At 44.8% G+C, this 24261-nt stretch overlaps 1 protein-coding gene across 5 annotated transcripts in view; it reads right to left on the bottom strand.

Moving 5' to 3' along the window:
- The window catches only part of TRAF3IP3 (TRAF3 interacting protein 3), a 143833-nt gene that overhangs the window by 82736 nt on the left and 36836 nt on the right, over positions 1-24261 (bottom strand). For 4 of the 5 annotated variants that reach the window (XM_077481513.1, XM_077481512.1, XM_077481515.1 and 1 more), the window contains exon 2: positions 9302-9701. In XM_077481513.1, the coding sequence (XP_077337639.1) occupies positions 9302-9640 (339 nt within the window). In that variant the 5' untranslated portion in view covers positions 9641-9701. Of the gene's footprint in view, positions 1-9301; positions 9702-23707; positions 23727-24261 lie in introns of those variants that run through there. The other variant, XM_077481516.1, reaches the window with a different exon arrangement.

Below are 24261 nucleotides of genomic sequence, written 5' to 3'. Positions count from 1 at the left end.
AATCAAAGGGAGAATGGAGATAAGCAGGCCAAGGACCACGACTACGGAACGCGACTTACGTCCGCATGGAAGAAAATAATTCAAGACCCACCTCTTCTAGAAGCTTAACAACACAGGTTGAATCCAGAACGCCTTGAGGTGATTCAGTTCGCATTTGTAGCACTATACAAATTATTCATTCATTCATAGAAGTGTTTGTATAAAAAAAAAAAAAAAAAAAATATATATATATATTTTTTTTTTTTTTGCTAAAATGAGAAATGCCTGTAAACGAAACGATGCTAAACGCGAGTTACCGCGTTTAGCAGCGTTTACAAGCTGTTACATGCATTTGCATTTCAAATGCCTCTGAACATCTTTCTGAACCCATTTTTTTTTTTTTGCGTTCCAAAAAAAGCTACTAACTCAACTGTCTAGAAATGACTATAAAACGACCCTGTGTACATGTACTGATAAGATAACAGAGGAGAAAAAATGCCCAACTGCTCCTAAACGTCCGTTTACCAGCAGTAGTGTACATGAGGCCTTATGCTGCTGGAACAACTTCTTGGTAACTCAGGAAGGAAGGAAGACTAAACAAAAAAATCCTTACCTGCTACTTGACCTGGGGCTTGCTCACCTCCTCGGTGGAGCGATCCTGAGGACTATGATCTGGCACTAACACACAGCTAAACTCATCTCCACCATCAGGAGCTCTGGTGAACACCGGTTAGTACTTAGACTCCGCATTATTTGCCAGGTTGACTTGCTTTTATAACAATCCTGCTGGTTGGTGGGAGTCCCTTTACGGCTTTAGCTACTGGTCTCCGAGCTTGACCCTAGACCATGACACAATCTAAGGTCCCTAACTCACATTCATACACACACACATACTAGGACCAGTTTAGACAGAAGCCAACTGACCTACTAGCATATTTTTGGAGTGTGGAAGGAAACCAGAGTACTCGGAAGAAACCCAAACAAGCATAGGGAGAACACGCAAAGTCCAGGCAGGTAGTACCGTAGTTGTGATTCAAATCGAGGACCCTAGTGATGCTAGGCAGAAGTGCTAATCACTTTGACACTGTCTGAGTGAGTATTGTTGTTTATTATTAGGTAGCCTCCTCATGTACCGAGAAAAGAAGCAGTAACGCACAATGTGCAGCACTGCAAATCTTAAAAAAAAAAAAAAAAAAAAAGCTTTGCATGTTATGACCAAAATTTGGCTGCCCTACATATACATATAAATATATATATATATATATACAAATATATATTTTGAAGTGGCTTACCAGAGCTATGGCTGAGGCTATCAACTATAGGCCCTGGTATTTATTGTATTTTTTTTTCAGCCCGCAGCTGGCTTTTTAACTGCTTGCCAACCGCCTCACGCCAATATACGTCAACAGAAGGGCTTGTACAAGCAGAATCACGTACCTGTACATTGCCCTTTAAGAGGCGGCCAGTGGGCGTGCACACGCCTGCGGCAAGCTCTGTGAGTAGGTTCATGGGTCCCACGGACTCGATCACCATGGGGATAGCAGTGATTGCCTCACGGGGAGGAAGAACAGGGAGATGCTAATGTAAACAAGCATCTCCCCGTTCTGCCTAGTGAGAGTGTCACTGATCTCTGCTCCGTGTGATCGAAGCAGAGATCAGCGACGTGTCATACACAGCTACATCCCCCCACAGTTAGAAACACGCCCCTAGGACTCACTTAACCCCTACACTGGCAGTGTAATTTACACAGGAATCAGTGTATTTGTATAGCAATGATTGCTGTATAAATGACAATGGTCCCAAAAATGTGTCAAAAATGTGTCCGCCATAATATCGCAGTCATGATAAATCGTCCCGATGATCGCCGCCATTTAAAAAAAATAAAATAATTATTATTAATAAAAATGCCATAAAACTATCCCCTATTTTGTAAACACCATAACTTTTGCACAAACCAATAATTTTACAAAAAATATGTACAAGAATACGTATCGGCCTAAACTGAGGAATTTTTTTTTTTTTTTTTTATATATATTTTTTTTAAGGGGATTTTTATTATAGCAAAAAATATTTTTTTTTGTTTATAGCGCAAAAAATAAAAACCGCTGAGGTGATCAAATACCACCAAAAGAAAGCTCTATTTATGGGAAAAACAGGACGTCAATTTTGTTTGGGAGCCATGTCACATGACCGCGCAATTGTCAGTTAAAGCGACACAGTGTCAAATCGCAAAAAAGTGCTCTGGTCAGGAAGGGGGTAAATTCTTCCGTGGCTGAAGTGGTAATGAAAGTGATCTGAGCGGCTCATTAGCCACTTGATTGCTTTCCGAAGCACCGACAGCGTTTGTCTGGCTTACTGTTTCCGATCGGCCTATCCAAGAAAAAATCTGTGGCCGGCTGGTCACAGAGGCAATGAGAGACTAGATAGTCTCCAATTGCCTCTATGGCCTTGTAGGACTTGAGAGATATCATGACGTCACTTCTGGTCCTGGGTCACATCTTTGTTCTGGACGTCGGATTTCTGGCAGGAAAATGCTGCTTTAAAAACATGATTTTAATCGGCATCTTGCATTGGCATCAATGCACGTTTAGCTGCGCTAGCATTTAGCCACATTTCTCTGCCTCTACTTTAAAATCAATGATTCCCTATGGGAGCCTATTGATTTGAATAGAAGTCGCACCAGAAGACGGATCATTATGATCCAACTTGTGTGCTGAGGATGAAGGGGGGCCCCCACCAAAATGATAAAAAAAAAAAAAAAATGGCGTGGGATCCCCCCAAAATCCATACCAACACCCTTATCCAAGCACGCAGCCCGGCAGGTCAAGATGGGGGGAGGCAACGAACGAGCGCCCCTTCCACTGGAACATACCAGGCCACATGCCCTCAACATGGGGGGGGTGAAGTGGCTTGGGGCAGGGGGCCCTGCGCCCCCCATCCCAAAGCACCTTGTTCCCATGTTGATGAGGACAAGGGCCTCATCCCGACAACCCTGGCTGGTGGTTGTCAGGATCTGTGGGCAGGGGCCAATTGGAACCTGGAAGTCCCCTTTAAGAAGGGGCCCCCTAGATCCCAGCCCCCCACCCTATGTGAATGAGTATGGGGTACATTGTACCCCTACCCATTCATCGCTGTCTTCTCCCTCTTCTGCCAGGTCTTCTCTCTCTGCTGTCTTCTCCCTCTGTTCTGCTTCTGATGTTGACTCAATGCAATCTCCCGGTGTAAAGTTGGGTCCGCCGTGTGCAATGGCTTATATTGGCATGGGGCGAGGCCACCCGCCGACGTCACAAGAGGCCCCACCCCCTTGCAAAGTCATCGTCCCATCATGCCCTGGGTGGGGACATCATAAGGAGGCGGGGTCTCCAGGTAACGTCTGTGGGTGGCCTCGTCCCATGCCAATATAAGTCATTGCAAGCGACGGACCCAGCATTACACCGGGTGATCGAGTTGAGTCAACATTGGAGGCAGAACAGAGGGAGAAGACAGCGGAGAAGACCCGGCAAAAGAGCAAGAAGACAGCAGAGAAAGAAGATCTGGCAGAAGAGGGAGAAGACAGCGCAGAGAGGAGAAGAACTGGAAGAGGGAGAAAAGCCGAAGAGGGGAGAAGAAAACGGAAGAGATGTCAGAGCTGCCTTAATAAAATACTTAGAAAACTTGTGTATAGTGTTTATTTTTTACCCCATACTCATTCACACAGGGTGGGGGGAAGGGATTTGGGGGCCCCCTTCCTAAAGGGGGCTTCCAGATACCGATAAGCCCCCAACCGCAGATTCTGACAACCATCAGCCAGGGTTGTCCAGAAGAAGCCCTCGTCGACAAGGCGACAAGGCCATATTGAGGGCACGTGGTCTTGTATGGTCCAGGAGGTATCCTGACCTGCCAGGCTGCATGCTCGGATAAGGGCTTAGTATGGATTTTAGGGGGACCCCACGCCATTTCTTTGGGCGTGGTGGTGCCCCTTAAAATCCATACCAGACCGAAGGGTTTTATAGCTTTTACCAGCATCTGGCGTTTTCAGGACTGCTCTTGAACGCGATTTTAGGGCGTTCAGACAACAGCTCATAAACTCCCCTGCTGATAAACATCCATATGTGGACACATAGGATAACATAGAGGGGAGTTTATGGGCTGTTAAAAAAATAAAAATAAATAAATAAAAAAAAAGCTCAAACTCCCAAAGACGTCCGTTTATGAGCTTCAGTGTGCATGGAGCCTAAAAGTAAAGAAGAGATCCATAAAGAGGACCAGTCATCCTTATTTTTATTACAAGGGAAGTTTACATTCCTTGTAATAGAAATAAAAGTGATAAAAAAATAAACAAAAAAAATTAAAAGGGACAGTGTGAAAAATAAAAAATAAAATCAAAGTAAAGCGCCCACATCCCTCCGTGCTCGCACGCAGAAGTGAACGCATATGTAAGTCACAAACGCATATGTAAACAATGTTTGCACCACACATGAGCTATCTCCGCAAACGTTAGAGCCAGAGCAATAATTCTAGTGCTACACCTCCTCTGTAACTCTAAACAGGTAACCTGTAAAAAAAATTTAAGCGTAGCCTATGGAAGTTTTTAAGTATTGTAGTTTGTCGCCATTCCACAAGTGTGCGCAATTTTAAAGTGTGACATGTTAGGTATTTACTTGGTAAAACATTCATATTTAACAAAAAAATTGGGGTATATATTGTTTTTTTTTTATTTTTATTTTTTTTTTCATTAAAGTGTATTTTTTCCCAAATAAATTGCGTTTGGATCTGATCAATGGGCACCATCTCGCCGCTGTGAGAGGGGGATTGCGGTCTAACCATGCGATATGCAGCCTACAGCTCCAGCTTCAGCTCTAGAGGGTCCAGACGTCGCCCCCTTCCTGAGGGACGCCCTGCAGCAGCGCTGAACATTGTGGCACTGGCCGGTTCACTGAGTCAGTAGATCGATCACCCTCTCTGCTCTTCCATTGCAAGAAGAATAGTTCGATAATCCTCTGTCAGGATTGGTGAAGGGGGGTTCTTTGCCCACAGCTTACTATTGTTGTTCATAAATGCCACACTTTGAACACTGTGCACAGACATCTTGTGCCTGAATCACACAGGGGAATACAATAAGACAGAATCAACTATTTTGCCTGGTTAAGGAATTCTTGTTTATGAGCGCCAACTTGCCGGTGAAGATAGCGAGGCCTTGCACTCTGGGACACTGCCATTTGGTTGTTCTTAAAGGGGACACATTACTAATATTTAAACTATTTTGACCCTTAGTATAATTAGAGATACTATAGGCCGGCCTGGGGTTTCCCTTTAGTAATAGTAATAGCTACAACAATCATTAGCTTGCTTAAGGATTTGTTTATTACTGTTTAACACTCTACACATTGGTGTTAATTACCGTAGCCTGTGCACGCCAGCAGGGGCCACAGCACGGCGAATGCGAGGCTTCTTACCACGTGATCAGCTGTGACCAATCACAGCTGATCATCGCGTGAACCAGGAAGTGCCAGTAAACGGCATTCCTTGGTTCACGCTGACAGGGAGAGCCGGTCAGCGGCTCTCCCTGTCGGATGGGGAGGGGGGAATCTGTGCTGATAATCAGCACTAGTGATGGACAAACTGCCAACGGGACGTTTCGCGAACGCGGCCGATAGTTCGCGAACCATAACGTTCGCGGCGGGCCCCATTGACTTCAATGGGAGGCGAACTTTGCAAACCTACAGGTCAAATTTGCAGCCACAAAATAATTACTAGCTGTGCAAACATAGTCCCACCACATGGCCAATGACATAACACATGTATGAGGTGAATCTGGGATCGACAACTACAAGCATTCTTTTATTATATGTGTATTTCTGACAATTCAGAACTCTTGAGACAATGGAGGCGAGGGAAGGTCAGGGTAGGCAAAGAAGAGGGTGCAGGAGATGATCACCAGCACCAGCACCATGATATAGAGCACTGACACCTGCACCGGGATAGAGTGATCTGACACCAGCATCGTGATAGAGAGCACTGACATCAGCAGCGTGACATAAAGCACTGACACCAGCACAGTGATATACCAGTCCTTAAGGATTAGCAGACTGTACCTCATTCAACCCTATATACTGTAGTACCCTAGACCTTACCAGTCCTTATAAGGACCTTTGTGGAACAAGTAGGTTGTGAATGATTAGCAGACTGTACCTCAGTCCCTATACTGATAAAGGACTACTGCAGCAGAAGGGCAGCAGTCAGCAGTAGTGCACCTCAACCCTATGTATTGTGGACCTATACCAGTCCTTAAGGAATAGCAGACTGTACCTCACTCAACCCTATGTACTGTAGTACCCTATACCTTACCAGTCCTTATAAGGACCTTTGTGGAACTAGTAGGTTGTGAATGATTAGCAGACTGTACCTCAGTCCCTATACTGATAAAGGACTACTGCAGCAGAAGGGCAGCAATCAAGTATAATATTCTTTCTATATTTGGAAGAAAGAATATTATACGTGTACAAGCCTATTACCATACCAGTCCCGAAAAGAACCTTTGTGGACCTAATAGTAACAGCTACTGATTAAACTGACTGTCCCTCACTGCCTCACACACAGCTTCCTGCCTGTCCCTATTTAAACTGACAAAACACAGGCTGCTGGAACAATAACTTGAATAGCACTTTTGTGGACCTAATAGTAACAGCTAATGATTAAACTGACTGTCCCTGCAGCACACAGCGTCCTGCCCCTCTCTCTACACTGACAAAAGACAGGTTGCTGCAAAAATCAGTAGCACAGCAGTGCCTCAAACCTATATACTGAACTACACCTAACACCTATACCAGTCCTGAAAAGAACTTTTGTGGACCAAATAGCTAGCGATTTGGGTCACTGCAGTCTCTCCCTGCTCCACACAGCAACCTCTCCCTATAGTGACAGTAGAAAGAATGTAAAATGGCCGCCGGATCGGGTCTATTTATAAGTTAGGGGCAATGTCCAAGTGTCCATGCTGTAATGTCTCAATTGGCTGTCCTGTACCCCATGATGGATGTGTCATCATAGGTCAAAGTTCTTTTACACAGTAAACACCGAAGTCCGCCGGGAGAACGGCGACAATAGTCCGCCGATCGGGCGGACCGCGAACAGCCGAAATTCGCCACAAAACGACCGCCGGGCGAACGGTTTGGCCATCCCTTATCAGCACATTGATTATCAGCACAGCCCCCTCAGTTGTGCCAATCACCTAACAATCATTGCCCAGCAATAAACACATTAATAAAGTCTCCCAGTGCACACCACAGGGCTAATCAGTGCCCAGCAGTAAGACGTTAGTAATCAGTACCTCATCATCAGTGCTGCCCATCAGTGCCACCTGTCAGTGCCAAACAGTACCACCTATCAGTGCCCATCAGTGCCCCCTATCAGTGCCCATCAATTATACATATCAGTGCCTCCTCATCAGTGCACATCAGTGCCAACTCATTAGTGCCCTTCAGTGAAGGGGGAAACAAAATGACAGAAACTAAGAAAAACTTATTTTTTTTCAAAAATGTTGGTATTTTTTTAGTTCGTTTAGCAAAAGATAAAAATCCCAGAGGTGATCAAATACCACCAAAAGAAAGCTCCATTTGTGGGAAGAAAATTATAAAAATTTTGTTTGGGTACAGTGTAGCATGACCGCGCAATTGTCATTCAAAATGTGACAGCGCTGAAAGCTGAAAATTGTCCTGGGCAGGAATGGCCGAAAGTGCCTGGTATTGAAGTGTTTAAGCAAAATAACGGTCAGTGCCAATCAATGCAGCCTGATCTGTGCCCATCTGCAGCTTCAATGCAGCCTGATCTGCCATAAATGCAGCTGCCTCACCATCTTTCATCAATGCAGTGCAGGAAATCACTGAGCCGTCATCTCCTGTTTACTCGGCTCTCAGTTGGCAGTCACATACACAGTCCCACCTCTACCATCGGCATTGGACCAGCTCCTGTGATAGACAGAACACTGGTCCAATGCCGATGGTGGAGATGGGACTGTGTGTTTGATGTGATAGCTGAGTTAGAGCCAAGTGAGAACCGGGAAAACAAGAGATGGCGGCTCATGAATTCCGACTGCGCTCATCCCCCTCCTTCCCCTCCAAGGTACACTATCAGCGTATAAAGCGCACCCATCATTTGCCCCCTGTTTTCGGGGGGGGGGGGGGGGGGTGCGCATTATAAGCCGATAAATAGGGTATTTGTTGTTGCCAATTGCCATTTAACTGCTTTAATAGAAATGGTTTCAACTAAGTCTTGGCTATTTATTCAGGGCTTGGCTGACTAATATCATTTTAAGTCTCTTCTCTTGACAAAGTAAATCTGAGAGAACTGAACTCATCTGAACTGTGTCTGTGAGTAATTACTGTGCTATTCTATTAACCACATTGCTAGGTGTGCCAGTAGGGGCTGAGACGCTTCTTGGAGTTGAAGGGCAGAGTAACGGACTGAACAAACATGAGCGGCTCCTACGGGGGTAGCACTACATAAGGAAAAATACAGTTAACCAAATGCAAAAAATTATGAATGCCGCTCAGACTCTAGAGGATCCTAATCCATATGCCAATGGCTGAGAGTGCCAGCTAGGACAGAGCTTGTCATTGCTCCAAACATCAGTGTATAAAGAGAAAGGTGTCCCGCCAGTCACACATTGCTGCATCCCCTGTGTAGGAGAGTATGTAACAACCTCAGCCTGTGCTCCAACACCCACACCCCTCAACACATTTTGCTCTGTCTCTGGAGCTTAATCATGGGTATATGTTGTTTATACATTTTGGATACAGCTGCTACATACTCTCCTACACAGGGTTTGCAGCGATGTGAGGCTTGCAGAAAAATACACTTAGCCTAAGTGCAAACTAATGCAGTGTGAGAAACCCATGATCCGTATGCATTTACCGAACCGCAAATTCAATCACAATGCACTTCTCTGCAGCAGGTGTCAGTGCAATCTTAATGCAGGACCCAAAAGCAGATTGCAAACACAGTGCATATTACCCACACTGGATCACAATGTACAAAAAGTACCATGCAATCCGGCTGCAGTGTGGGTCCAAAATTGATGCTTGCCTGACTAACCCTAATCCTAAGGCATGATGTGGTGCGATTTGAGCCCATTTAAAATGAACAGGCTCAAATCTCACCGTGGTTCATAGTGTGAACCGAGGCTCAAGGAGATTTCCATGTGCATTATGTATTAACCTGAAGTGAAAACGGCCTCTAGAATGTAACCGGGCAATTCCAGTATTAAATAATACAGAACAGTTATCATGCTATTTCTCATCATATGGGAAACATTTCTTACACAACACATAAATGAAATAACATTTACCTGACTGCCTAATGATAGAAGCTGTCGGTCTTCCAGAAGAGATCTGTTTGAATTTTGTTTCACTGGTGAATATTGAATACGTCTCTTTATTTTTGGTGGGGACCTAAGTTTTTTCTCTCCCAGTTCATCAATCCAAAGATGTCTCCTCCTGAAGAACTCCTCCTCACGCGGAGAATGCTTCTCTTGTTCCTTGCCCCAAGTTGGACCATCCTGGCGGCAAGTGGTGAAGTTGTGGCGACTTCTTAGGATCTCATGAAATTCTAGTCTCCTATCATGCTTGTCATCAAAGCTTTCATTAAGTTTTTGGCCAACTGGTGACTTCCCACTCTTACTAACCATGACCAGATCCAAGGTAGATCATCAATGCGCACTTCTTTATTCAGACAATATAAACTTCAGCCTGTAAAATATAAATGAACAATAAAGTGATCAAGAGGTTTTCTTTTTTTTTTTCTCAAAGGTTTTATTGAAAATAAGATCAGGTTTACAGTCAACGTTTGAATACACGTATCATTGCAGGCAGTCTAAACAATCAAACACATAAAGACATCTCTATTGTGTTCTGATTTAGTCAGTGACTAAGTTGGGGTGAGTGCACAATTGAAGACGGTGAGTAGCGTACACTATTTGGGGACGTGTGGTGTGGAGGGTATGGGGGGGGGGGGGGTGTGTGGGGTGCGAGCGATCAGCCCTTTGCTATTGTATTTAACTCAGTTTGTTATAGATGCTCTATGTCGGTCCAAACCTTGTCCCCACCATGTTAAGGGTCAAGAGGTGCCAAAGAGTTTAATCTTTGAGTGCACGAAATTCAGGGGAGAGTGTGAAGGCCAGCCATGGTTGCCATGTTTTGTTAAAATTTGTGCTATTTTCATGTTTGTTTGCCACGATCTCCTCCATCTTGTAGATATATTGTACTCTATCAAGCCAGTCTGTAATGCCCGGGGCTTTGGTTGTTTTCCAGTGAATTGGTATTAGTGTTTTAGCGGCCGTGAGTAGGTGTCTGGTCAACAATTTTTTGTAGCGGCTTATATTGATGGGTACCAGATTGATCAAGCATGCGGCCGCATTCAATTCCAGGCGAGTTTCTGTTGTTATGTGTTTTACCCAGGATCTGATTGCTTCCCAATAGGTTCATATTAGTGGGCATTCCCACCATATGTGCATAAAGGTACCTGTGTATGTTTTACATCTCCAGCATGTGTCTGAGGCAGAGGGAGACCATCTCCTGTTTTTTTGTGGCGTAATATACCATTGAGCTAGAATTTTATAGGATATTTCCTGATATTTAGAGCTTGAGGAGCACTTGTGCCAAAACGCATGCCTTATTCCATTGCTCCTCAGATATGCTGGTCTTGAGATCACGTTCCCACTTTGTTTTGAATTTATTTTTGTCAGCCTGAGACGCTTGAGTTAACATCAAGTATGCAAGAGATGTGGTGTTCGTTATTGGTGATCTTTGTAGACATATATTCTCAATCTGAGTTAATGGGAGGCAAAATAGATTTTTGTGTTTGTTGTTGACCAGGAAGTCCTTTAGCTGGATATAGAACCAACTTCCAGGAAACAGCTCCCCCACTTCTGCGGTCAGTGTTTCGAATGTCTTAACTTGTGTACCTAACATGCAAGTGTGTACTAAAAATTCTTGTGGCATGTTATGGTGTAGGCCTGGAATGAATTCAGGGTTATTCGTAAGTGGTGTCAGGGGACCTGGGTTTGTTTGCGATTTTTTATGACTTTACCAGCGTTTGCCAAATCTGTATTGTAGTTTCGATTAATGGGTGGCCTATAAGTTTGGGCCTTCTGTAATGAAGCGACCATGGGAGGTAGAGGGTGCTGCGCTGTGCCAAATTGCTTTCTAGCTGGACCCAATCTTTATTTAGTCCATGGCAATGCCAGTCTATCACTCTCGTGACATGGGTAGCCTGGTGGTACTTTTTGAAGTCCGGCAGTCCTATTCCCCCATCTCTCTTAGCCAATGTTAAACGTCGGAATTGGATTCTAGGTTTCTTATCTGCCCATAGAAATTGTCTCTGAATTTGGCTTAATGTTTTAAAGAAGAGTTCTGGAATTTTTATTGGTAGAGCGTTAAATACATACAGAAGTTTAGGGAACACCGTCATCTTTAATATCGAGGACCTTCCAAACCAAGAAAACATTTTTATTTTCCACTTGAGAAGGTCCTTTTTGATCGTGGCAAGTAGGGGTTTATAGTTTGCGTTATATAGTTTTTCAATGTCACTAGATACATTTATGCCCAAATACTGAAGGGCGCCTCGTTCCCATTTGTAGGGGTGATTGTTTTGTAGATTTGAGGATATTTTGTGGTAGGGTGAGGTTCAGGGCCTCTGATTTTGACTGGTTTATTTTAAAGTTGGATATGTACCCAAAGGTTTGAAATACTTTGTGTAGGTTAGGTATCGAGATGTGGGGGATTGGTGAGAAAGAACAGGAGGTCATCAGCATAAGCAGCAATTTTGTATTCTCTATCGTTTAACGTAAAGCCCTGGATGTCATCGTTTAGATTAATTGTTCTAATTAGAGGCTCTAGGGTTAGAATAAAGAGGAGGGGTGACAAGGGGCAGCCTTGGCGGGTACCATTATGGATGGATATAGGGTCTGAGAAAATATTACTAATTTTGATTTTGGCTTGGGGATTCCGATAGAGAGCCGAGATCCATGACAACATGTTTCCTCCAAGGCCAATATGTGTGCACGTAGCTATCATGTAATCCCAGGAAACCCTATCGAAAGCAGGGCCGATTATTTTTGCTAAAAGGGGTTTTAGTCTATTCGCTAGGATTTTGGCTAGGAGTTTAAGGTCTATGTTTAGAAGTGAGATGGGCCGAAAGTTTGCGCAATCCGTGTGTTCTTTGTTGGGCTTGGGAATTACTGCTATATGCGCCATGAGGAAGGATGGGGAGTCGTGTTGGTTCTTTGCTAAGAAATTAAAGGCTGAGCGGAGGGGCTTTATAAGAGCGGTAGTGTAAGTTTTATAGTATTGTGAAGTGAAGCCGTCGGGTCCGGGGCTCTTCCCTGCTTTCAAGTCAGCAATCGCGTTTGCGATTTCAGTGGTAGTTATGGGGTCCTCAAGTGCATTTGTATCTTCTGCTGTTAGGGATGGAAGTCTGCTATCCTGTAGGAAATCATGTACGTTATCCTGTTTTGTGCGTGTTAGGTGAGGTGGTTTGTGTCGGGCCGGAAGTTTATACAGTTTACAATAGTAGGTATGGAACATATCTGCTATTTCTTCCGAGTTGTGTTTTAAAGTACCTTCCTTTTTTTTATTTCAATACATTTTTATTGGAATTATTATAGATATACAAAACAAAATACAAGGAAATAAAGAAAGGTGGGTTGGGTTGGGTTGGGTTATTGGACACAGTAAAGCATGGAAAGACCCGGAGATGGAAGATAATACAGTATCTGCAATATAGACAATGCAAGAAGATAATACCATTAACAAGGTTTAAACCTAGTGGTCCATAATTTCCAATCACTATCAAAGGTTTTACATGAAAAAGAATTAAGTGCCAACAATCTGTGGTTTCTATTCACAATAGCAATCACCTCAGAGAAATTAAGGGCTAGAGTACTCTTCCAGTTACGAAGAATTAGGTTACGGGTTGCCAGGAGAATGTGTGTTACCATGGCCCTATCGCCACATGGAAACGCATCTATACCAATGTGTAAGATGGCTAAATTAGGGTTCGGGTGAGTTAGAATACCCGTTAGGTCTGAGATTGTTTGGAATGTCTTGTTCCATAGGCTTCTCAGGCACCTGCAGTCCCACAGAACGTGTATCAGGTTCCCAATTTGACCACAGTTACGCCAGCATAGAGGTGAGGAGGACGGGAACATGATAAGACAACCTGTAAGGAGTATAATGCCATCTGTAAGATTTTCAGGGTCATTTCCCAGTGACTAACGCATTGAGATGATTTTTGGATGGTTTTGAAGGCAGAGAGCCATTGTTCTCCGGTGAAGGTGGTTGCTAAATCCTGTTCCCATTTACTAAGGGCAGACTGTTGTGAAACCGTTGTTTGTCCTGGAAGGTGTTATAAAACAGTGAGATGCCTTTGGTATTTGGTTTTGATTTTGAGTAGAAATCCCAGGCTTTGGTGGGCAGTGAGATGGTAGGTATCGGGCGTGATTTAAAAAAAAAATGATGGGCGCGAGTGCATGAGAACCACATTGAGTGTGATAAGTCAAATTCTGACATAATGTGATTTACTGATTTAGGCACTGTGCCCTGGAATAGGTCCTGTATATAGCATACGTTGTTCGCCTTGAGGCGCGACGTCTGTAGTGACGGGAGTTTGGCGTGTAAGATTTCTATAGGCAAGTCATATTGTAGCTCAGTCGCTTCCGCGCTCTTGTATTTAAGGAGGTAACGCCACACTTGTAGTGACACCTGTATCGTCGGGGACATATGACTAGTGACCCAGGTATCCCATGCATCGCTGAGTAGGAAGTCTGAAGGGTCATCTACGGGGAGCATAGAAGTTTCTATGGCCACCCACAGTGGGCTTTCTACAGAGCGGAACCAATGTTTGAGTTGATCAAGTCTGGAGGCCCACATGTAATCTTTGAGGTCTACATAACCAGCTCCCCCAAATGATTTATGGGGCAGAAGAACCCGATGAGGACATCTAGCCCTTTTACCCCCCACGTGAATTTCCACATACTTTTTGACAACGCATTAATGTACTGAAGGGGTATTGGAATTGGCAAGGAGCGAAACATGTATAGTATCTGTGGTAGTATGGACATTTTATAGGCTGCAATTCTGCCTAACCAAGATAGCTCTTTCTTCCCAATGTCCGCAAGTTGTCGATCTATGTTTGTCAATAATGGTATAAAATTATTTTCAGCTAAAGTGGATATTGTACCCGTCAATGTCAGACCTAAATAAGTGATACCTGTTTTAGACCATGAGTAAGGGAGGGTAGTTTGCAAGAGCGTTTTAGCAGTTGGGTGGACTCCTAGATCCAAGATCAATGATTTGGTGTGGTTAACTTTATAGTAGGATACATCTCCAAAGTCCGATAGAACTTTGTGGGCTTGAGGGAGGGAACGTAGAGGGTCTGTCAGTAATAGTATGATATCATCAGCGAACAAGTTTATGACATGTTTGGATTTATTAAATGAGAAGCCTTTGATGAGAGCATTCGCCCGTATAGATTCTGCTAACGGTTCTATGATTAGGTTGAATATGGTAGGGGAAAGAGGGCACCCCTGGCGAGTGCCGTTGGCTATGGTAAAAGATTTGGATAACAGGCCCGCCGTGTACACCTGTGCCGATGGGCAGGAATAAAGTGCCAAGATGGCAGTAAGTATTGGTTCCTGGAAACCAAATTTATGTAACACAGCCCTCATATACGTCCAGTGTACTCTATCGAACGCCTTCTCTGCGTCTACAGAGAGAAGCAGAGAAGGCGTTCGCGATGATCTTGCATGGTGAATAACATTAACAATGCGCCTGGTGGCGTCCGAGGTTTGCCGCCCCCTCACAAAGCCACCTTCCTTTTTTTTTTAAGCGTGGATGTGGTTCGATAGCGTAGCATCCTTTAGGGCTTTGGCCAGTTGTTTGCCACTCTTGTCTCCGAATTCATAAAAAATGTTTTTCTTAAAAAACAGGGAGCGATTATATTTTCATGTCTAACAGAAGCCTTAGGGCGGTCCTATGTTGCGTTAATTGATGCTCTACTTTGAGTGAATGGGATTGTTTGTGTTGCAATTCAAGGTTTGCTATTTGTTGAGAGAGTTTATGAATTTCATTTTCCCTTTCCCTCTTTTTCCGGGCTCCCCATTTAATAAGTTCGACTCTAATCACAGATTTGTGTGCCTCCCAATTATTCAGCGGAATCGTGTCAGAATCAATGTTGTGAGCAAAATAAGTGTTGATGGCGTGTAGGATGTCTTCTTTTACAATTGGGTCGGTGAGGAGGTAGGAGTTCAGTCTCCAATTAAATACGGACTTGTGTGGTGTTTTTAGATGTAATGTGACTGCTGTAGGTGCATGGTCGGAGAGGGCCATAATGCCTATCTCCGCTGAGAGCAGGTTGCCAAGGTCCCTTTGCGATATGAATATCATATCTATTCTCGAGTATTTTTTGTGTGGTGCGGAGAAAAAGGAGTAGTCCCTGTCTGTGGGGTGCATGGATCTCCATGTATCTACCAGTGTCAGTGACTGCAGTAGAGCTTTTATTCTTTTGAGCGTTCTATACGGTTCTTGGGTCTGTCCTGTCGAAGTATCTTTGAGGGGTGCGAGGGGAAGGTTAAAGTCTCCTCCAAGAAGGATACATCCTTCGGCAAACCATTTGAGTTCCTCTATGATTATGTTGCAAAAAGATACATGGGAGACATTCGGGAAGTATACATTGGCGAAAGTTACAGGTGACCCTTCCCATGAGCCTTTAAGGAGTATGAATCGTCCCTCAGGGTCTGCCAGTTGTTGCTTCAGCACAAAGGGAGCATCCTTGTGGAGGAGGATGGACACTCCTTTAGTTTTAGCTAGGGAGTTGGTGGCGTGGTACACTGTGTTAAAGGTGTGGTCAGTTAGTCTAGGGGTATTACCGCTTTTAAAGTGAGTTTCTTGTAAGAATACAACTAAGGGTCGGGCTTTTTTAAGTTCCCTCAATAGTTTAGACCTCTTTTCGGGTATATTTAGACCATTCACATTATGGGAGAGGATGGTAGGTGTTTTCCCTAGGAAAGCGTATGCCATGATGAAGGCAGGACTTCGAGAGGGGAGTGTTCGGAGATACGGAGCAATCTAACAGTGTGTCTGGACCTGCTGTGATCGTGGGGTGTAGGTGGGCAGGGATAGTATAGGAGCAAGGAATCGGTTGTGTGGGTAGGGAGTAAAGGTGGGTAGGGGGGAGGGGGGAGTTGGGACGTGTAGGGTGATTTAAAGGGGTAGATCAATCTGCCCCCCCGGGTGATGAGTCAGCCCGCTGTCTGACTCGTTCCAAGGTATGGTGACCCTTCCCCTGCTGGGGATAGTGGGAGGTGTAGTAGCAAGGTAGTGTTACGTGTTGCGCTATGTAGTAGCGCATAGAGCTGCCACGACGTAATCGACTACGTCAACTAAGAAAATACGTCGACGTGCGTGCAGGGCGTCGATGCATCACAGTGGTGGCAGTGCTTAGTATCTACCGCTGCCCTCTGTGCCTCCGTCCCCCTCTCTTCTCCCCCTCCTTGCCGCCATCCCCCTCTCTTCTCCCCCTCCGTCCCTAGGGGTGCAACGGATCGTCACCGATCCGTGATCCGAGGGCACATGCCGCTCTCCGTGGAGCGCTCCGCGGTCTCGGCCTTAAGAGAGGCCGCGGCTTCGGCCTAGCTCAGAAGCGGTAGCCATCTTTCTACACCCAGGCGTTTACAATGTGATCGCTCTGACGGAGCGATCACTTGTAAACAAACCGGCGTCATGACATGACACCGGTTTCTCTCTCCCCTCTCTGTACTGATCTGTGCAGTGGAGGGGAGAGGTCGGATGGAAGCAGCCATCCCTCCATACCCAGCCATACTCTGCAAAACAATACCCTGCTGCAGTGCCATACAATACCCTGCTGCAGTGCCATACAATACTCTGCAAAACAATACCCTGCTGCAGTGCCATACAATACTCTGAAAAAAAAATACCCTGCTGCAGTGCCATACAATACCCTGCCATACAATACCCTGCCGCAGTGCCATACAATACCCTGCCATACAATACCCTGCTGCAGTGCCATACAATACACTCAATTAGCTAATCAAAAAAAAAAAAACACTAGATTCATTAAAAAAATAAAAATAAAAAAGAATAATCGTATAGTCGTTGTCTAATCGAAAAAATAATCGATAGATTAGTCGACAGACAAATTAATTGTTAGTTGCAGCTCTAGTAGTGCGGTGTGTTTCTGCTAGTAGGTTACCCTGTAAGAAGGTCAGATGGGACCTGGGGGCCCAAGACTTCAGGCCCGGGGGGGTGGGGGGGGGGGGGGTTCCCCCCATGAGGTTAGGATGTCTGGGATCAGGCATAAAGCTAATCTTGTATAAAGGTTTAGCAGCGTAGGGTGTCGCTTGGGTTGACGGCGCTGCATTTGGGCTATGCCCGAATTACCTATTGTCTTAAACTCTATCAACAGTGCATAACAGTGAAGAACTTACAAAATTGTCAAAGAGAGGGGACTCAAAAAGAGTAACAAACCTAGGTAATAACATTTCAGGTCATAGATAGGTAATACATATCAAACTGCTAGCCAAAAGTGGGAGTGTAACATAACCTGGCATGTGAAAGCAAACAGTAAATAATTCTACATTTTAACGGGCCCATTGAACCTGATAGCAAGGAATATAGGCCTAAGGTATATACTTAAGTCCGCTCAGCTACAGTCCTGTGCGTGTACCAAAGGTCTCCGCTATGGTAGGGTTAAAGTGTCCTGCACAGGGTTCAGGATACCGTAGGTGGTACCCGTTGAGACGTTTTGCCGCAGCCAAGTGCGTACAGTACGTACCAGGCTTTTCCTGGAAGGCAACAGATAGTGTGATTATTGGTACTCACAGTTCAGTTGGAAGCAGAAGTGCAAGCTTGATCGCAGGTTCTGACCGGGGGTAAACTTTGCGTTGGTCTGTAAGTGGGGCTGGCTGGTTTTCAAAAGGAGAAGAGGGAAAAAAAAAAAAAAAAAGGGAAGGGAGGGGGGGGGGGGGGGGGAGTAGCTGAACCACCCCGAGGCAGGTGTGGAGATGGGGTAAGCGAACGTTGGAGACCAGCTTAGGATGCGTGGCGGTCATAATTAGCATTCGGGTGTAGCACTCGCGTTAACATGGCGCATATTAACCTTAGGCGATCAAACGCTCATAGTGTTCATTGGGTGGCAGGAGTTGAGGTTTTCTAATTATTTTCCTTTTTTTACTTTAAATTTTTTTTATTTTCATAACAAAAAGGTAAAAGACACAGGCCTGAATGGCCAACAGATGACTTGATACAGCAAGTATACAAAGCAGAGCAAAACAATTTCTCATTACAACCTTATTAACATTTCTGCTGAAACCACCCACATAAGGCTGCAGGAATAACACTAAAACTGCCTCAGCTAGTGCTCAGTCAAGGGAGCGTCTGCCGAGAGACCAGGTCAAGGCAACTCCGAAAAAACAAGAAAAAAACAAAACAAAAAACAAAAAAGGTTTCTCGAGATTCTGTAAGAGCACTATCTAAGGTAGGGCGGGGCAAAGGAGGATCCGCGGCGGCCTCTAAGTCACCCAGCACCCCCTACGGGATCAAGCGGTGCTGAGTGAGGGACTCGGCCAGCATACCCTCTTGCTCCCGAGAGACCACCCTTCCCGCCCCTATTATCGCCCTTAGGCTCCCTCCTGTCATATCTGCTTCATCATATGTTTCACTTGAGGTCAACTGTCAGCCACCGGGACCGTGAATGAAAGGAAAGAAGAGATAGAAAAGAAAAAGGGGTAGAGAGAGTGGGAAAGGGAAGGGAGAGGGACCCAGCAGAATCAAACAAAAAGGAAATAAAACCGTGCTATCTGCCCGATAACCATCGTTCTAAACCAAACTGCATGTGCTCATTATACCGATGAGGTGTGGATCAAGGAGATGCCCATGTGAAGGGCCCAAGGTTCCCAAATAATATCAAATTTGCAGCGGGTGTCGGAGAGTATACTAGACAGTTTTTCTTGGGACATTATCCATGAGATCTTTCTCTGAGCGGACTTAACGGAGAGACTGAGGGTTGTTTCCAAGCTTTTGCAATGGTGAGTTTGGCCCCTATTAGGATAAAATGGATCAATTTTCTGTTATGCCTGGGGGTCATGGGAATTTTTTCATTAAGCAGAGCAATGGTAGGGAACCTGGGGACTCGGCACCCGGCGAACCCATCAATGATTTTGAAGATTTTCCTCCAAAAGGGGCGTAACCTGGGGCATTCCCACCAGATGTGGATCAAAGTGCCTCTGAGGTGACACCCTCTATAGCACAGCGGGTCCGCAGAGGGGTAAATGTTGGCCAATCTGTTATTTTCCTTTTTTATATTATATATATATATATATTAATTTTATTTTTTTATTTTTTTACACATACATACGTGCTGAGGCAGACCTGCCAAAGCCCCGCTCTCCTCTATAGGGAGATCAGAGGAAAATGGACCACCTGTTAGTTTTCATCCGATTCCCATGCTCCAGAAAATAGGGTCTCCATCCATCTGGATTTCACAGACAGGATCGGATCGGATATCGGTGGATGTCAGCGGACATGTCACAGCTGACACCTGCCGCTCCATAGAGTTGAATGGAGCATTTGATCAGGTTCACCTGAAAAACTGACAGGCAGACCTGATCAGAAAGCACATGTGAGAGAGAGGGAGGGGGAGAGACGTGAGAGAGACCCTAGCCCTGTCTGCAGTCCATCCTGTGGGAAGGTGTGTGTAACACAGTACCTTCCATGCAGTGTGCAGAGCCCGTTCTTAGCTTGGTGGTCACAGAGCTGCTCCATCCAGTGGATCTGTTTACTGCTGCCCCTTCCTGCCCACCCATCCTTTGGTCAGCCTGTCCATCAGTCCTGGGCTGGGAGGTCTTCGGAGGTCTTCTCCCTGCTCCAGGGCAATCCGTTCTGGCCGCTCTCAAGGCTCTTCATCCCCGCTGCCTCCTGGAGCCTTCAGTCGGGTGCTGTCCTGCTCCCCGCACCTGCTGCCAATCGGTCTGCATGTTTACCCAGGGCAGGACCCGATTGGTCAGACTGCCCTGGGCCTATGGAGTACTGGAGGAGGGAGGTGGGGTCAGCAGCGCTGACATGGAGATGCAGGGAGAAGTGAGCAGCGCAGACTGGAAAAAAAAAAAAAAAAAAAAAAGCACGAGCGCTCCCCTGCCAAGATTTTCAATGGAACCTTGGCACTTGGCTCCCTCCGAGACATTGCTATGATTCAGCGGGACACTGGGACATGGATCAATTTCCAGGACGGCCCTGACAAATCCGGGGCAGTTGGGAGGTATGCAGTAATCCTGGCATCCTGCCTGTTCCACTTTAAAGCTGGCCATACTTTGTAATGCAAGGGCCTGTCTGATTGCATATAAATTGAACATTTTTAGGTCTGACCTCATATTATATGGTTTTGTTAAATCTAAGAGCCAGTTCACACCACATACAGTTTAGTGTGTTTTTTCTGCATTAAAAACACATGGAATGTAGGTTATATGTTTTTCAATAGCATAGGTCATACCAGTGCAGTCAGTTCCAGGGTGTTCCAGTTCCAGAAAAAAAGAAAAGAAAAGAAAAAAAGAAAACCATGTTGCATTTTCCTGCACTGGACTGTGATGGAATGCAGTAAATGCATTAAAACTGCATCAGGATGCACTGGAGGGCATCAAAAATGCACCAGACCCCAATACAGTGGGGACAAAAAAAAAAAAACACAACACAACAGGAAACAAAGAAGAAAAAAGCATCAGGAATGAATCCGGAAATGCATCAAAAACGCACTGGAATGCGTAAAAAATGTGTTAACACGCATGTAGAAGCACATCTGAATGGATCTGGACTGTATTTTTGTGGTATGAACCAGCCCTAAAGCAAAACTGTACAAGAAAATTGCGTTGGCAGAATGGCACGGCTGGGCAAAGTAACGTACCCGTTGAACTTTCCATCGTGTGCACCTGCTGCGACCCCCCGTGACCGTGCCCGCGGGCTCGATTGCCGCGGGGATACCTGCGTTCATGTCACAGAACTGAAGAACGGGGAGATGCCGATGTAAACACCATCTCCCCATTCTGCCTAATGACAGGACACTGATCGTCTGCTCCCTGTCTTCGGGAGCAGAGATCAGTGTCATGTCACACACAGCCCATCCCCCAGACAGTTAGAAATACTCCCAGGACACACTTAACCCCTCCCCGTCCCCTAGTGGTTAACCCCTTCACTGCCAGTGAGCTTTTAACAGTAATTAATGCAATTTTATAGCATTTATTGCTGTATTAATGCCAATCCCAAAAGCGTGTCTAAATGGTCGCTGTCATGATAATAAATAAAAAAAAAAAATAAAAAAAAAAAGCGCTGATCACCGCCACTACTAGTAACAAAAAAAATTATTAATAGAAATGCCATAAAACTATCCCCTATTTTGCAGACGCAATAACTTTTGCGCAAACCAATCAATAAACGCTTATTGTGATTTTTTTTTACCAAAAAAATGTAGAAGGCCTAAACTGAGAAAAAAAGTTTAATATATTTTTGGGAGATATTTATTATAGCAAAAAGTTAAAAATAATGTGTTTTTTCCAAAATTGGCGCATTTTTTGGTTTATAGCGCAAAAATTAAAACCCGCAGAAGTGATAAAATACCACCAAAAGAAAGCTCTATTTGTGGGGAAAAAAGGACATGAATTCTGTTTGGGAGCCACGTCGCACGACCGTGCAATTGTCAGTTAAAGCGACGCAGTGCCAAATCGCAAAAAAGTGCTCAGGATTTTGGCCAGCCAAATCCTCCGGGGCTGAAGTGGTTAAGCCATAACACCTGTAAAGGGTAAGCCATAATCATCACAATCATGACATATATTAGTTTCACCTTTTAAGTTGCATTCGTGAAATAAAATTAACTTTTGCACAATATTAAAATTTTTCGAGTTTCACTTGTAGTGATTGCAATGAATGGGCAACGCTTTTTCCGAAGCGCCACAACACAGGCGTTTTTAACCCTTTCTTTGGCCGCTAACGGGGGAAAAGCTCCACGCTAGTGGCCGAAAAGCACCGCTAAAATGAGTGGCACTTTACAGCTAACGCATGGGCAGCCCCAGTGTGAAAGGAGTCTTAAAGAGTGGGGCATGTCTGTGCTGGGAATCAATCATGGAAACCCCATGGAGCTCTCAGCTGAAAGGCAGTGCGTCAAAAAACATAACAAGCATTTCCAAGGAGCCTGGTTGACTATCAACTCTAAGACCCCTTTCACACTGGGGCGTTTTTCAGGTGCTTTAGTGTTAAAAAAAAAGTGCCTGTAAAGCGCTAGAAAGAAGCCTCATCTGCAATCCCAATGTGAAAGCAGAGTACTTTCACACTGGGGTGTTTTTCTGGCGTTTTAGCTTTAAAAAAAAGCCCTTGTAAAGTGCCTGAAAGAAGCCACAACTGCAATCCCAATATAAAAGCCAGAGTACTTTCACACTGAGGTGCTGCGCTGGCAGGGCGTCAAAAAAAATCCTGCAAGCAGCTTCTTTGCAGCGCTTTTGGAGCGGTGAATACAACAGTCCTAAAGCGCCCCTTCCCATTGAAATCAATGGGAAGCGCCTGCAAAACGCCTGAAAAGCACCTGCAAAGCACTTTTGCCAGCAGCGCTTTGTGGGCGCTTTTAACCTTTTATTTGGCCACTAGCAGGGGTTAAAAGCAACTCAATAGCGCTCGAAAAACGCTGGTAAAGCGCTGCTAGTTTAAGCGGCACTTTACAAGCGTTTTTTTTGGTGCTGACATTGTGAAATGGCTCTTAAAGCACTCGGGCTTTCACATTGGGATTGCAGATGAGGCTTCTTTCAAGCGTTTTACAGCGCCTTTTTTAACGCTAAAGCGCCTGAAAAAGGCCCCGGTGTGAAAGGGGTCTAAGCCCTTGTTCACATTGGGCCAATTTGGCTTGCGATTTTCCAACTACTTTTGGCGAGTTCGGAGGCGATTTCAATAGACATCTGTGCAGGAACCCGCACAGATGTCTCTCAAAATCGCCCCCCCCCACGGAGTCGGAGTAAACTCGCACAACTTCAAACCCGCATTCAGTGTGAACCTGGGCTTAAACCTAAAGTGAACAACGTGTTGAAAATACGTGACAATGCACAAAAGAAAAACCGTTGAAACACGCCTGCTACAAAGAAATGTACCTCTATGCACTAAGGATGAGCTCCGGTGTGTTCGCATGCTCCATGTGCAGAGCCCGCCAGGAAGTCGGCGCAGCGTTAATCACAGGTAGAGAGACATTTTCCCGATGTACGGCTGCAGAGATCCAGAAATGTCTCACTTCCTGTGATTAGCGCTGCGCCGATTTCCTGGCAGGCTCTGCACATGGAGCATGCGAACACACCGGAGCTCATCCTTACTATGCACACACATAAATCTAATTGAATTGTCTCTCCAAGGTCAGGGCACCACAAATTCATATTTTACCTATACTATATTTGGAACCTTGTGAGCAACCACTGTTGTATTTTTGTATTATACAAAAAAAAATCCAGCAAGGAGAGAGGGACTCCATCATAATGATCACAGCAGGTGTGCAGGCCTAAGAACCCAAGCACAAACACCTTCCCATTGTCCCATGGGACATTTGAAACTGTCACATGGTTTAATGGTGACAATGTAAAATCATATATTTATTTCTACATTGTATGTCAATTACTTCTAGCCTATTCCTATTAATTCAATGTTGACATTTGTAAACTTACTTTGTAAAGATCCCCACACATGATTTCTGTGACACTACATTCACTATGTCCTGAGAGTAGACATCTTTCACAGAGCCTGCTTTCTGATCTACAGAGGAGCTGAGAGGATTCCTGACTGCAAGAATCACTTCCTGCAGGCAGAAAAGCACCATGGGATATGTAGTCCTTAGAAAGGAAAGTAAACAACAGAGGAGAAGCTGCAAAGTATGAAGGGAAGCCAGGAAGTTGTGGAAATAGATGGCCAGCAGACAGGCAGAACTCACAACATGAAAGGAAATCTTTCAAGTAGGCTTACTTTATGTTGGATTGTCAAAAATAACTATTGTTTGTATTGCTATTATAATGCTGATGTTATAAGCAGCCATTTTGTTGTTATTTTTTATTTTTTTCCAGGGAATAGCTTTTTTTTGGGTAGAGCAGCCCATTGAAATATGGGCAGCCATAAACACAGAATGCAACCACACAGGTGTGAGCCAAGCCTAAAGCTGAATTGCAGGTATGAATATTTTTGCATAGTTGTATTGGTCCAGCTTGGACCAATGTAAGCATTACAC

The sequence above is a fragment of the Lithobates pipiens genome, unplaced genomic scaffold, assembly GCF_037356315.1.
Source record: "Lithobates pipiens isolate NorthernLeopardFrog02 unplaced genomic scaffold, aLitPip1_a1.2 Scaffold_16, whole genome shotgun sequence".
Classification (NCBI taxonomy): domain Eukaryota; kingdom Metazoa; phylum Chordata; class Amphibia; order Anura; family Ranidae; genus Lithobates; species Lithobates pipiens.
This window is presented reverse-complemented; position numbering and strand designations above follow the sequence as displayed.